The 13125-nt window shown below is 32.1% G+C and overlaps 1 protein-coding gene across 1 annotated transcript; it reads right to left on the reverse strand.

Moving 5' to 3' along the window:
* Positions 1–219: 219 nt before the first annotated feature.
* On the reverse strand, positions 220–2986 carry LOC130445872 (uncharacterized). The gene is made up of 3 exons (XM_056781760.1): positions 2851–2986; positions 1002–2720; positions 220–452 (listed from the first exon to the last, which is right to left on the reverse strand). Exons 1-3 carry the CDS (start codon positions 2984–2986, stop codon positions 220–222), a joined length of 2088 nt encoding a protein of 695 aa, XP_056637738.1.
* Between the last annotated feature and the right edge of the window lie 10139 nt (positions 2987–13125).

The following is a 13125-nucleotide window of genomic DNA, read 5'->3' on the forward strand; positions in this document are numbered from 1 at the left end:
TGTTTCCTAATTTACTGTATAGTCTAGATCTGGCCCCTAGTGACTACTAGCTATTCACCAATCTTAAAAAATACACGCCGGCTACAAATCGAGTTAAAATGAAAAAGCAATTATTAAAATAAGAGCCTATTTCGAGGCAATTCTACAATCATGGCATAGAGAAGTTAGAGAAGCGTATGAATTATTGGATTGCTCTTGAAGAATATTCATTATCATCTATCAGCCATCTTCCATCCACTGCTGGATATAGGCCTCCTCCAGTTTAAATCTATCTCTATCTTGAGTTGTATGTATCCAATTTCCTACAATTTTCTTTACATCGTCACTCCATCTTGTTGGCGGCCTGCCTCTACTTCTCTTATCCATTCTTGGCCTCCACTCCAATATTCTTTTCGTCCATCTATTATCCGTCATTCGGGCTACATGGCCTGCCCATTTCCATTTCTTTTGGGCTATAATTTCAATAATGTCCTTAACGTTTGTTCTTCTTCTTATGTTCTCATTTGTAATTCTATCCCTTCTCGTAATTCCCAACATTGCCCTTTCCATTGTCCGTTGCGCCACTCTCATCTTTCCTGCAGTTTGTCTCGTGAGGGTAAGCGTCTCTGCCCCATAGGATATCACAGGCATAACACACTGCTCATATACTTTTCTCTTTAGGCTTATTGGTAAGTCTGATTTCAAGGTACTACTCAACTTGCCAAAAGCTATCCATCCTAACTGTATTCGACGCTTTATCTCACACGTTTGGTTATATCTTCCTATCCTCACTTCATGGCCTAGATATTTATAGTTATATACTTGCGCTATCTCACCTCCATCGATAATTATGTTATCATTTGTTACCAGATTTGTCATAAATTTGGTTTTGTCTAGATTTATTTCTAGGCCAACATTCATTGTGGTTCTTTTCAAATCCGTGGCCATCTGCCGAGCGTCTTGTATATTGTCGATGATTATGACGATATCGTCTGCGAAACGCAGGTGGTTTAGATACTCACCGTCGATATTTATACCTTTCCCTTCCCAGTTTAATTTTTTGAAAGAGTATTCCAACACACATGTGAAGAGCTTAGGAGAGATAGTATCTTCTTGTCTAATCCCGCGTCCTACATGTATCTTATTTGTTGGTTCGTGGAGGTTTACATTTAGAGTTGCGTTTTCATATATGTGTTTAATGAGCTTTGCGTACCTGTAGTCTATCCTACATTGTTGCAGGGCTGATAAAATTGCTGGAAGTTCAACTGTGTCAAACGCCTTTCTAAAATCGACAAATATCATTACGAGGGGCCTATTATATTCTATCGATTTTTCTATCAGTATCTTAATCGTTTGCAAATGGTCGTTTGTTCCATATCCTATTCTGAACCCCGCCTGTTCTCTGGGCTGATAAAAGTCTAACTTTCGTTCCAAGCGTTTCGTTACGATCTTAGTGAACCATTTAAAAAGGTGAGAGAGCAAGCTTATAGGTCTATAGTTTTCAAGGTTCGTTATATCTCCTTTTTTGTGGATGAGAATTATCGTCGCATTTCTCCACTTTTCCGGGATTTCCCCCTTTTGTAGACATAGATTGAAGAGGGAGATTATTTCTTTTAAAAGTTTCTCACCCCCAACTTTGACAGCTTCTATCACAATTTGGTCTTCTCTTGCCGCTTTCTTGTTTTTCATTTCCGTTAGGGCATTTTTTGACTCTTCAATTGTTATTTCGGGTACAAGTTCTGAACCTTGGTTTACGAATTTCATTTTATTTTCTGTGATATTTAATTCTTCTCTTCTGCTCCTATATAGTTCCTTGTAGAATTCTTCTACAATTTTTACCAATTCTCTCCTATTGTTTGTTTCTTTTTTGTTGTTATCCTTGAGTTTGACGATTTCTTTTTTCCCATCAGCTAGACTCCTTCTAAGTACCTTCATACTTTTATTTCCTTCGATTACTTGTCTGGTTTTTTCTGTGTTATATTTCCTTAAATCTTTCCGTATTTCTTTTGAAGTACTCTTATTTAGTGTTCTTATTTCGCTTGTATCTTCCTTTTGTTGTTCTACTAGAAGTCTTCTTTGTCTAATTAGATCTTTTGTATATTTGCTTATTTTTTCTTCTTTATTTCCATCACTTTTACAGTATTTTTGTTGTGCTTTTAATATTGTTCCAGTGATTTCTTCATTTAATATGTTTATGTCTAGTGACTGGTTCGTGTTCAGGGATTCAGTTAAGAAAGTATTATACGCATCAACATCTTCTGGGGTCTCCCACTTTATTTGTTGTTTCTTTCTTATCATTTTTTGTCGTTCATTTCTGGCGTTTACTCTTACAGTTGCTCTTACAGCTCTATGATCATTCCCTATACCGAATTTATTTAGAACTGTAACATCTGTGACAAATCTTTTCCGCGTCGTGATAAAAAAGTTTATTTCATTTTTTGTTCTTCCATTTGGGTTTACCCAAGTCCATCGTCTATGCAATTTCTTTTGAAAGAAGCTGTTCATTACATATAACTTTTGATTGTGCAGGAAATCTATCAATGTCTGTCCTCTCTCATTTCGACCATCTATTCCAAAGCTTCCAATTGCCACCTCCGACATATCTGTTTGTTTTCCAATTTTGGCGTTAAAGTCCCCCATAATAAAAGTATAGTAGCATCGATTCTCTTTAAGTGCTATTTCTATGTCACCATAGAAGATGTTAACTTCCTCATCTGTGTAGGCTGTCGTAGGAGCGTATACTTGAATAATTTTAATTTCATACCTTTTACTTATGGAAAGTGTTATAATATGTATATGCCACTCTGTCTGATATAGTCTTTAGAGTGACTATTGATTTTTCAAGTCGTTTGTTTATTAAGAATCCTATACCACCGTCAGGGCTGTTGGGATTTTCATTTTGATAAAAGAGATGTCCGGACTTCAATTTAAGAAGTTGTTCTTCTTTTCTTCTTGTTTCACATAAACCGATTATATCCCAGCTTATGTCCTTAATCTCCTCTTCCATTTCTAGAAGTTTACTACTTGACGATAATGTTCTTACATTGTAGGTTATGATTTTAAAGATCTTAGTGTTTCTACTTTATTTGCTGGTCGGTTTTTTGTCCTCCCCAGAATCCACGGGACTGACTAAAGTTTCTTCAGCACAAGATTTTGGACGATCTATCCTACTTGCCTGGGGTCGTTCCGTAATTGTTTTAAAACTCGACATAACTTTGAGGGTTTTTTGGCAAACACTTTCGTTTGGATGTAAAGTTGTCTCAGTTTGCACATCTTTACATCACTGGGAGTTCAAACTTATCTCATTTTACACTTTTATAGATATAATAATAATAGGTATTTAAATTCAATATAAACTATATAAGTATTTTTTGTTACAATCTGTAAATGCGCACATTTCAAATATATTTCTATTCTTTCATGGATAATTCATCACCCTGAAAAAATTATCAATTATCAGTGAATTTATGGAATGCCAAGAAAATGAGTCTTACAATTTTTTGTTGAACTGATAATTACCAACATAATCCTTTTCATCTACGCAACCTACAGGGATATGTACTTGGTAAACAATGGAAAATATCCATGATTGGTTATATTTATTTGTCAAATTGAACTAATATGAATTCTTCGGAAAAATTATCTTTATACCTAAATTTGACTATTCTCATTATTTTCGAATGCAGATTTCTTGGAATATTTTAGTGGTTCAAAACTGGTTAAAAATTGTTCTTATGCGCAATTATAATTTATTATACGTACTTCCCAAATGAACTATATATGATGTAATCTATAATTCGTTTCGTAAAATTTTTTACAAGACAAATCTCCATTATTTGCTTAAACGAATTAACATAACAATAAGCCGACCAGACTCTCAAAGATACAACATTTCTGTATTTCAACTACCATTGTTACGAAATATTGAGTCACTAACTAACAAAACAATATGTCCTAGTTCACATGTTATATTTACAAATTTTTAATTTAGTACATACACACAATATTCATTCTACCAAATGCTTTCAACTCCCAGATAATTATCATTATTACATACTCTTGATAAAGTTGCCGTGTTATATACTGAATGTTTTTTAATTAGGTATAGAAAAGTATCACATCCTAAATTTTTTTAAAATATCTTCGTAATACTGTTATATTTAGTCATGAGTGAATTATCGTTCAATTCTATTTTGTTCAAGTACTCAATATAGTTTTGATCCGTCCCCAACACTGATATACCGGAGCGATTTTTAAGGAAAGTAAAACAAAACTAGAGAATTGTAATCCCGATAGAAAATCAAATTAAATTCAAAGAAAATGTACTTCTAGATGTGTTCAGATAAAAAAGGAGATATTTAGTTTGGTTTTGACGGTTCAGCAATGTATTTAATACATAATTTTTTCGATTTGTTTTATGGATCTTTGCGTTTGGTTTGTGATTTTCGTAATCAATTTTAGTATTTTGCATCCATTATTATTAAATTTTTGATAAACTGAGGGAGATGACTTGTTGACCGCTATTCGAGGTGTCAAAAGGTTATTTTGAATATGTTTGATTGTCTAAGACAAGAGCATAGAGATCATCAGAAATTTCTATTATCAAACGGATTCAAAAATTAACTTCAATTTCATAATCTACAATATTCTGCTATTGTTCATGTGAGAGATGTTATAGATCATACACTAAAACGAGATAACCGAAAACTGTTAAAAGTTTACATGTGACCAAAGATGTGATTCGACGAATAGTGTATGAATGTACGTCTTTAGAATGTTATTAAGATTTGTTGGATTCTGTTCTACCGATTGGAGTATTTTATTTGTGACGGAATCATCCACGTAGACTTTTGTTAACAACGTGCTATACCAGCTTCCTTGTAGCTGAAGAGCAGTAATATTTCTACCTGTATCAACTAGCAATGTGACAGAAGACCTAAGTTGTATAGATTTACATTTGGTAACTTTGTTTTCCCATATCGCTGTTCTAAAAGAACAATGACACAACTGGTAAAACAGATATTTTCCAGGAGACCAGAAGAGAGAAAAGATTTGAAATACTTATTATGAAAATAAATCAAGTGACTGAAAATATTGACAGATGTGAAGGTATAACACATATTTTTTTAGTTGGAATTGAACAATATTAATTTGTAACCCTAATTCTCAATTTTTACTCAATTATGTCAATGTTCTTTTCAATTTTGATGCGTAACTTTTAATTTTTCATCTACCATTTATTAAAATACCCTTCAGAAAGGGTATTTATTGATTTATGTATTATAAAATGGATAACTGTTTATTAGACAGAACTAGGGTATGAAAAAAAACTAAAATACTTTGTTTTATTTTTTTGTTCCAAGTAAAAGATACAATTTAAATGATTATTGCTTAACATTTAAAAATTAGTACATATAAAATAGATCTCCCTAAACAAAAAAGAAATAAAGGAAATATACCTGAATATACAGCGCTTGATAAAACGTTTTATAATAGTGGAGAATCATGTTTCTAGACAAAAAATCAGTGCAAATCATTTCTAAATTTAAGTTATGAGAAGCTCGGGTCTCATCAAATCCACGCAGGAGTGATTTTTAAACTTCATCTATTTGAACTTCCGGTAAGAAAATACCCTCTCGACATAGGTGATAGAAGGAGGAACACTCAGTAGACAGGTGACCTATCAAAGCTGAACGCTTGCTACCTTCAGAAAAAAATTTATCTTACAATAGAATGATTATCGAATATATGATCTACTGAGATTTTTTCCACAATGCCCAGTGCAGTGGCAGCTTCTAAAAGGCTTTCAAAAGAGATATCCTATTTGCTTATCTAAATTGTAGCAAATGTCATTAAAAATTTGGAAACCTGAAACTGCACTTTGAAAAACGTCTACATTAGCTTCATCCTTGGCCATCCTCAAATGGGAACCATAAAATTATTCTTCTTTCCTAGCAATGATTTGTTCTCTTAGAACTTTCATAGTTGTAACGAATTCAGTAAAGCTAGTTTCAGTTTTCTGAAGAAGTTTTGTTTTTTTTAGTGACGCATATATTATCATATATTATGAAATGTCTCTGGTTGTTCTTGGTCAAAATCTTCTGATTCCAATAGTTGCTTTAACGCATTTGGAGAATCATCTCACAATGAGAAAAAATACGAAACAATAGCAGGATGAAATTTTAAAATATTCTCAAGGGCTGGGCCTGACAACCACCTAGCTGGTACATATTTGACAAGCTTTTGTCTTTGTATTTCGGCTTCATTCACGAACTCCAATGAACTCTACTGTTACATTTTCACTACTTAACTCACAAACCCAGCAAAATCCATGTCTCGGAGGCAGACAAAGTGAGACACGGAACAAGCAAATCAGGATTGTCGTGAGAAATTCGGAATAGTTGGTGCCACCAATGCTAGTTATAAGAAAAATGTGATATTCATGAAAATTATTATCATAAATATTTTTGGAAAGAGTAATTCGCAAGACTGCTCCGTATTTTTTGTGTTTAATCTTATACAAATAGAAGACAAAAGAATATTGGTTTTAATACATAACCAAATTATTCGTATCTCATAATCCATGGTTAACCCCCATAACTACCACCACTTTATGGAAAAGACAAAATTTCAGGTTAAAAATACCAGCTATGTGTCGAATGCGATTATGTTCCGATGACTCTATTTTTAAAGTTGAATTTATTAAAAGTGAAGTAAAATGGTCATATATTCCGATATATCCCTATTAAGTAGATGCTGTAAATATGACAACAATTTATAATTAACTCATATTTGGACGATTGTGAGTGACATCGAGAATCAATTTATATTTCATCAGTTTTCTAGGAAGATACTTCTATAATAATGAATTTTAGTACAAATGACTGACTTGAAATCTTCTGAACACGTCGTCTCATTCTTTTGCAAGTAAATAATATCACTAAAATTCTTCAATGATTGACTATATGCATTATTCTTTGATTCATTTGCTAAGTACTCTTTAAAATTTTCTTTGAAGTATGTGTCGACGAAATTCAATATTCTTAAACTATACCAAAACATAAAAAATATGAATATAAAGCCTCTAAAAATAACAGCAATCATTATTACAAGAAAACTTATTGATATTATTTTGTATATATATACTAGTTTTTTATTAATTATTTACGATCTGTGTACTCAATATATAAATAGTATAAACCATCTAAAGTTTCTTGAATAATAGGAGAGGCAAGTATAAAAAATAATACTACAGTATTTCCCAAAATAAACAGCTTCAAATTCTCAATTCCTTCATCTGATCTCAGCCATTTTGAAAAACTTCGTTCGTCATCAGAATCAATTGTACTGCACTCTGTTTCAGTTGAACCCGTAGGTTTATTGTGCTTGTTATGTTTTCCTTTCATAATTAGGCCACTGGATCATATCTGAAAATATACAGCGCGCTGGAAACTATTCATTATGATTTCGAAACTTAAAACCTATTATTAATATTATTAATAAATTAATAACATTCATATAACCGCATTGATGAATATAGATAACACGATGAACCACAAGGTTTTGGCCAGTATACGGGGATTGTCTGAAAAATTTATTACCAAAACCGTAGGATGTTAGAGTTTATCAACATAAGCTGGGAAATATATTTCCGCTTTGAAAATTATGACTAAAAGTTCAGACATTATAAACGCTTAGTTTCTATTTGACAATCGTACAACTATTGTTTTCGAAAGACCGTAAAATTATTGGCAGCTGAATTCAAACTCAACCGTATCAGCATGACTAACTATGTACGTTAGGAGCGGCCAAAAATTGCAACAAAGTTTATTGAATGGATTAAGACTCGAGAGAGATGGTAAAGCATTGAAAATTAATTAAATCCCTTAGCAGCAGATTCTGGTCCTGATGGATGAGAGAGCGTTCAGGCATCCAAAATAAAAGATAATGGTGGAAAAATTGCAGTTCCATTTGAGCGAATAGTGGCCTTAAGAAGTCAAATAATAACGATCAAATTCTCAAACGTCAGCGCATCAAAATACCTCTGCCAGTTAAGTACATACTCACAAGTTGTTCACAATACTTCAAAAAACATCGCAACATCACATATTACGGAACATACCTAATCCTTCATTGAAAATTATTGATCTAGATCTATGATGGAATGTAAATTCTCAATGAAATCTAAACAGTGTTTTTATTAATGTTCAGGTGTCGTAGTTAAATTGTGAATTGTTAGTTCTACCATATGTCAATCAACTCATTTCTCGACAAATATTCATACAAATTAAAAAAATTCGGTGGTACTTATTCAAACTTACCTTATTATTTATTGAACGATAGCTAAAATTCTATTACAGTAAAAACAACAAGATTCAGATGTTTGTAATTTTTAACTTTCTAATAACTTGTAACTAAAATTCTTACTTGCAAGTTTAATGGATGTGATTGCGAGTTGTTGAAACTTTGCACTCAGATTCTAGTGTAAATCTTGTCAAATAGTTTTTGCACGTCCTCGCATAGAACGTTTCTTATCTACTAGATATGTGTTTATTAAACAACCCGAACTAGTGTTCCCGACAGATTTGATGAAGCTGTATAATGTTCACGACGTCAGAATAGATTAACTTGTAAGGAATCGCTGAAATAATTAGAATAAAAACGGTTGAAACTCTTCAATTTGAATATTTCTTGTCATTAATATATATACAATCTATTTATTGCATTGATACTTATTAAGTTATAAAAGGATATTTAAAACGAATAGTTTGCTGAGACATCCAATTTCCGATTTTCTGTGGTGGAAGTCAAAGAAAGTCTATGAAAAAGTATGTTTGGAAATCAATAATAAAAAAGTAAAGTGGAATAAGGACTAAACGGAAAGTAAATCTACGTACTAGAAAGATTTCAATGGCATTTTCAACATAATTAATGTTAAACACAACATTATAAGTACACCAAAATATAGTTTCCTTATTGTGTGATCCAGATCGTAAAAAATTAGATAGATAAATAAAGATTTTATAAAATAGTGTCTGGTGACTAGCTCCTCAATTTTTTCCCAAGGTTATTTTTGTATTATCAAAAAATTAATTACAAATACTACTTATTAAGTTTCATGTACTAATAGCTTCAGTGGTATCAGACCTACATTATAATTGAAGAGGGATTTATTTGTATACTGGGGCATATTTTGAAGCTTTTTACATGTTTCATAATAGCTTAATTTGAATTGTACTGTTATTGAAGACCAATGTCAACATGATCATTTCATAATTGTGTACCATTACCATGGTCATAATCATAAGAAGAACCAAATCCTTGGGCTCGATTTTACTCACTCTAAATTATTAGATGCATTTGAATTTTGCATATTTCTTATTTCGAAATTACACCAGTAATAAATTATAACAATTGATATACTTTGGCAAATAACATTTACGGTACCATTACATGAGCACTCAGAATTACATTGTCTGTTGTTATTATGGTAGTGTAAATAGTATAAGATTAATGCAGTAAATGTTAAACTTTTGTCCGTGTATGTAGTGCATGTACTTTCGAACGAAGAATGTGAAAATAATCGTATACACTACAAAGAGCAAAAGTTGAAATCTTGATCCTACGCGTTTAATGATTCCCAAGACGAAGCCTAGCACATCCCTAGAAGGTTACGAAGTCTGCAATGCTGTTATAACCAATAAATCGTCCTGCTACTACGAGTCAAATTGCTGCCAATATTTGCGTTTACTATATCGCTGGTTTATTATCACGACTCCAAGTTTAGTGCTTTTTTCAATCGAGTACCACTGCTTTAAACTTTTGACCAGAAAACACCACCACTACGGTGAGGAATCGCGATTTTATTTAGGTGCGCATTGATTTTATACATTTTTATCAATAAATAAAAAATGGCTGTTAATTGAATTGTCTCATTCAGATTCTTCATTTATTATTGTCCATGATCCTTACCAACTTTCTCATAATATTTCTTTCCTTTTTACGTGCTTTATCTCTATATCGTTTCTATCTACGGCTTTATTAGATTTAATTATATTTGATGTTTCTGCTTTCGATATTGTATTTCATTCAAAGTAAGCTATTCTTGAATTACTGCTTTTTTAGCCATCATTGATAAACATTTATTCCATCGCCAATTGTAATAAGATCACAACTAAGCTGATTAATTACAAACCCATACGCATACATATTGTAATGGTAATCGCCAAGTTGTTTTGATTCTATAACAACATGCGATCATAGAAAATACCGTTTTTTGATCCTATATGACCACTATAACCAGAAGCATGTTTTTGTCAAGAGAAAAGTCGTTGTAACTAGGTTACTTCCAGAGAAACTTAAATCACAGTATGGTGTCTGTTAATGTGTTAAGCAGTCCCTAGTTTACTAATTTAATGTCAGTGAAGACAAAGATTTCATCAAACATGAAAAAGCCTCTTGGGATGACCTTATTACAGGTAGCTTCCTCAAAGAGCTTCCAACAAGGGCCGTCAGAGTATTAACTATAATATTAATCGCAATTCTGAGCTTGTGCTGTTTCCATCTTCAGTGGAAACTGGTCCGGATAATTCTCATTCAAAATTTTAGGAAAGACGAGATTGATGTCAAATCTCTATATAAAGCAACAACACAGACAAACTAAACCAAACAAACGAAAAATGTGAGTGAGTGAGTAAATTCAATATTAACCTCTGATTTTTCAAATACGTCGCTATTAATTTTTTATCCCACCTCCCGTATCCCATCAATAGAGTATAGTAATACTATAAGACTTATTTCATAATTATATTACTACAGTGTCAATTTGTAGGGAATGAACTAGTTATCATCCCTCACACAAAAATCATATTTTATTAGTGAGTCTAAAAATCCTCTTACATATTCAGGAAGCCTTAGGAATATATTACGAGGCCGCTTCGTAAGCACCTTCTATTGTGGTAAATTCTATTATTTGATTAAATCCTCAATTACATTAAATATCACAATGACGATGTTCTTCATCATTTACGGCATTTGTGAGCACTGTTGGAATACAGAAATTCATTTATACTTGAGATTTGAATTCGAGTAGTTGGAGGAAAAAAAATTTATTAAAAAGCCAACTGATACGAGGGTAACGCTTTATGAAATACAAAACAACAGCAAATCTTTGTAGGAAAATGTTGAAAGTAGTAACCATCTAGAGCAATTGAATCAATTTATCTTTTGGAAGACTCTCAAAAATTTAATGAAAGCCTTCATCTATCTTCTATGTCGAGGAATATTGGCTACGTAAATGTTTCTTTATGTCAAAAAATAAGCAAAATTCACACATGGCCCAATCAGTCGAATAGGGTGGATTTTTAATGACTGTTACATCATTTACATGTAAATGCTACGTTGATTTTTAAACATAATTTTTTACTAGTTCTGTACCGGAATAAAAGCTGTTGATTTGCTTATCAGACTGAGATCAGCAAATCTACCAACTGGCACATATCCCATTCATGTTGTAGGAGAAAATGTAGCTATAATATCTCTTAGTAGTCTGCACGCAAAGCAGACTCTGTAGGAAACATTTAGTATGAGAAGATACATATAACACAAATAGACAGACCTTCTGCCATGTTGACTGGTCTTTTAACTGTATTAAAGGCACTCCACGGACGATCCGAAATGCTGCTAGGGGAGAGAGGAATTGCCAACCACATCATACTTAAATGCCCAGCACTCACACGTGCGAGGTATAAGTTAGCAAGTCTAGTGATGTTAGATGCTTCCAGCTAATGTGCTTGATTAACTCGACGTTTGGTCCTTTTAACTTGGGTATTATTATGGCGACTAGATGTAATGAAATTATTTGAAGTTTGCTGGGGAACAGTTCTCTACAATGTTAAAAATGTTCTTCACCCACCCATTTCATTTAACGAATTAAATGAAAATGAAAAGTAAAGAATCGTATCAAAAACATAAGATTTTATCAAATATGTTTCCCTTCTCTCATTTTTCCAACTCAATTGTTGATTACGATCAGGAAACGATGGTAAAACATGTTTGCTTTAACCACCTACTTAATTGCGTGTAATGATTACAAATTGATTTCTATTACTTCGATAAGCTAGTTATCCTTCATAAATTCAATTCATAACTAAAACAGATCCGTTTCCGCATTAATGCTCTAGTTGACACTTTTTTTTTAAATTTGGGATCAATTTCATATGATATAGAAAACGAGTGAATATTCAAATACCTAACTGATAAATAAAAGCAAATATCAATTTGATTGGTCGTTGAACTGATAATATTTCCACAACTTTGGGTTGGGAAGAGGAAAGAGTGGAGACAAATTCTATTATTTTTTTCCCTGTATAAATACTTATATTTTTTTCCTTCTTTCATATTTTGTCTTGGTTTTCTGTCTAATCTATCAATGTATTATTCAATCAATTATTTTATCCACTGTACACATAAAATTAATTGAAAAAGTGAATTTTCGTAAACTACATCAAACCTGAGACCTTCAGTTTGAAGACATGGAACATTAACACTGAGCTGTCAGCAACTTGAATATTTTTGTCGTAATCAGTTTCCGAACGTACCATGGTTTTTGGAACAAACTGAAAATTGGAACTCAAACCTGTCAGCATGGTGTGTTAAGTTTTTTAATAATTTATGTTAAATTAAAATTATATTTAAAAACTAAAAATTGATATAGAAAATCACTTTTATTTAAAACCACCAGAAATTAGAGAAGCTGCTGAATTTACCTTATTAATTTTATTAGCGGTAAAGTCAAGGAAAATAGATAGTATGGTATATCGAATCTGAACTGACCAATGAACAATAATATATTGTACGGAATATTTGTCAGAATTAAATAATAGTGTTTCTAATAATTTAATGAACTTTGTCACTAAAAAACTTCAACAAAACTATTAGTAGTCGTAGATAAAGTATAGTATTCTACTCGCGTATTATGAGTTATTATTCACTCGGAGATTCATGCTACTCGTTAGCGCTGGTGGTACTGAGGTTCAACTTGTGAATAATATTCTCCATTATACACTCGTGAATTATATCCTGTTTGTATTTATTATTCCTGTCTGTGATAAATAATTCATCATTATATTTTTCTTTTATCAACTT

Source organism: Diorhabda sublineata, chromosome 6 (assembly GCF_026230105.1).
Source record: "Diorhabda sublineata isolate icDioSubl1.1 chromosome 6, icDioSubl1.1, whole genome shotgun sequence".
NCBI classification, from domain to species: Eukaryota; Metazoa; Arthropoda; class Insecta; order Coleoptera; family Chrysomelidae; genus Diorhabda; species Diorhabda sublineata.

Bases quoted from the DNA above. Each gene is read 5' to 3' on its own strand.
- LOC130445872 (XM_056781760.1), bottom strand. From the start codon at position 2,986: ATGGAAGAGGAGATTAAGGACATAAGCTGGGATATAATCGGTTTATGT. The intron at 2,721-2,850 runs GTATAGGATTCT...AAATTATTCAAG, and splicing joins TCCCAACAGCCCTGACGGTG to TATACGCTCCTACGACAGCC. The intron at 453-1,001 runs GTGAGTATCTAA...TTGAAATTATAG, and splicing joins GAAAGGTATAAATATCGACG to CCCAAAAGAAATGGAAATGG.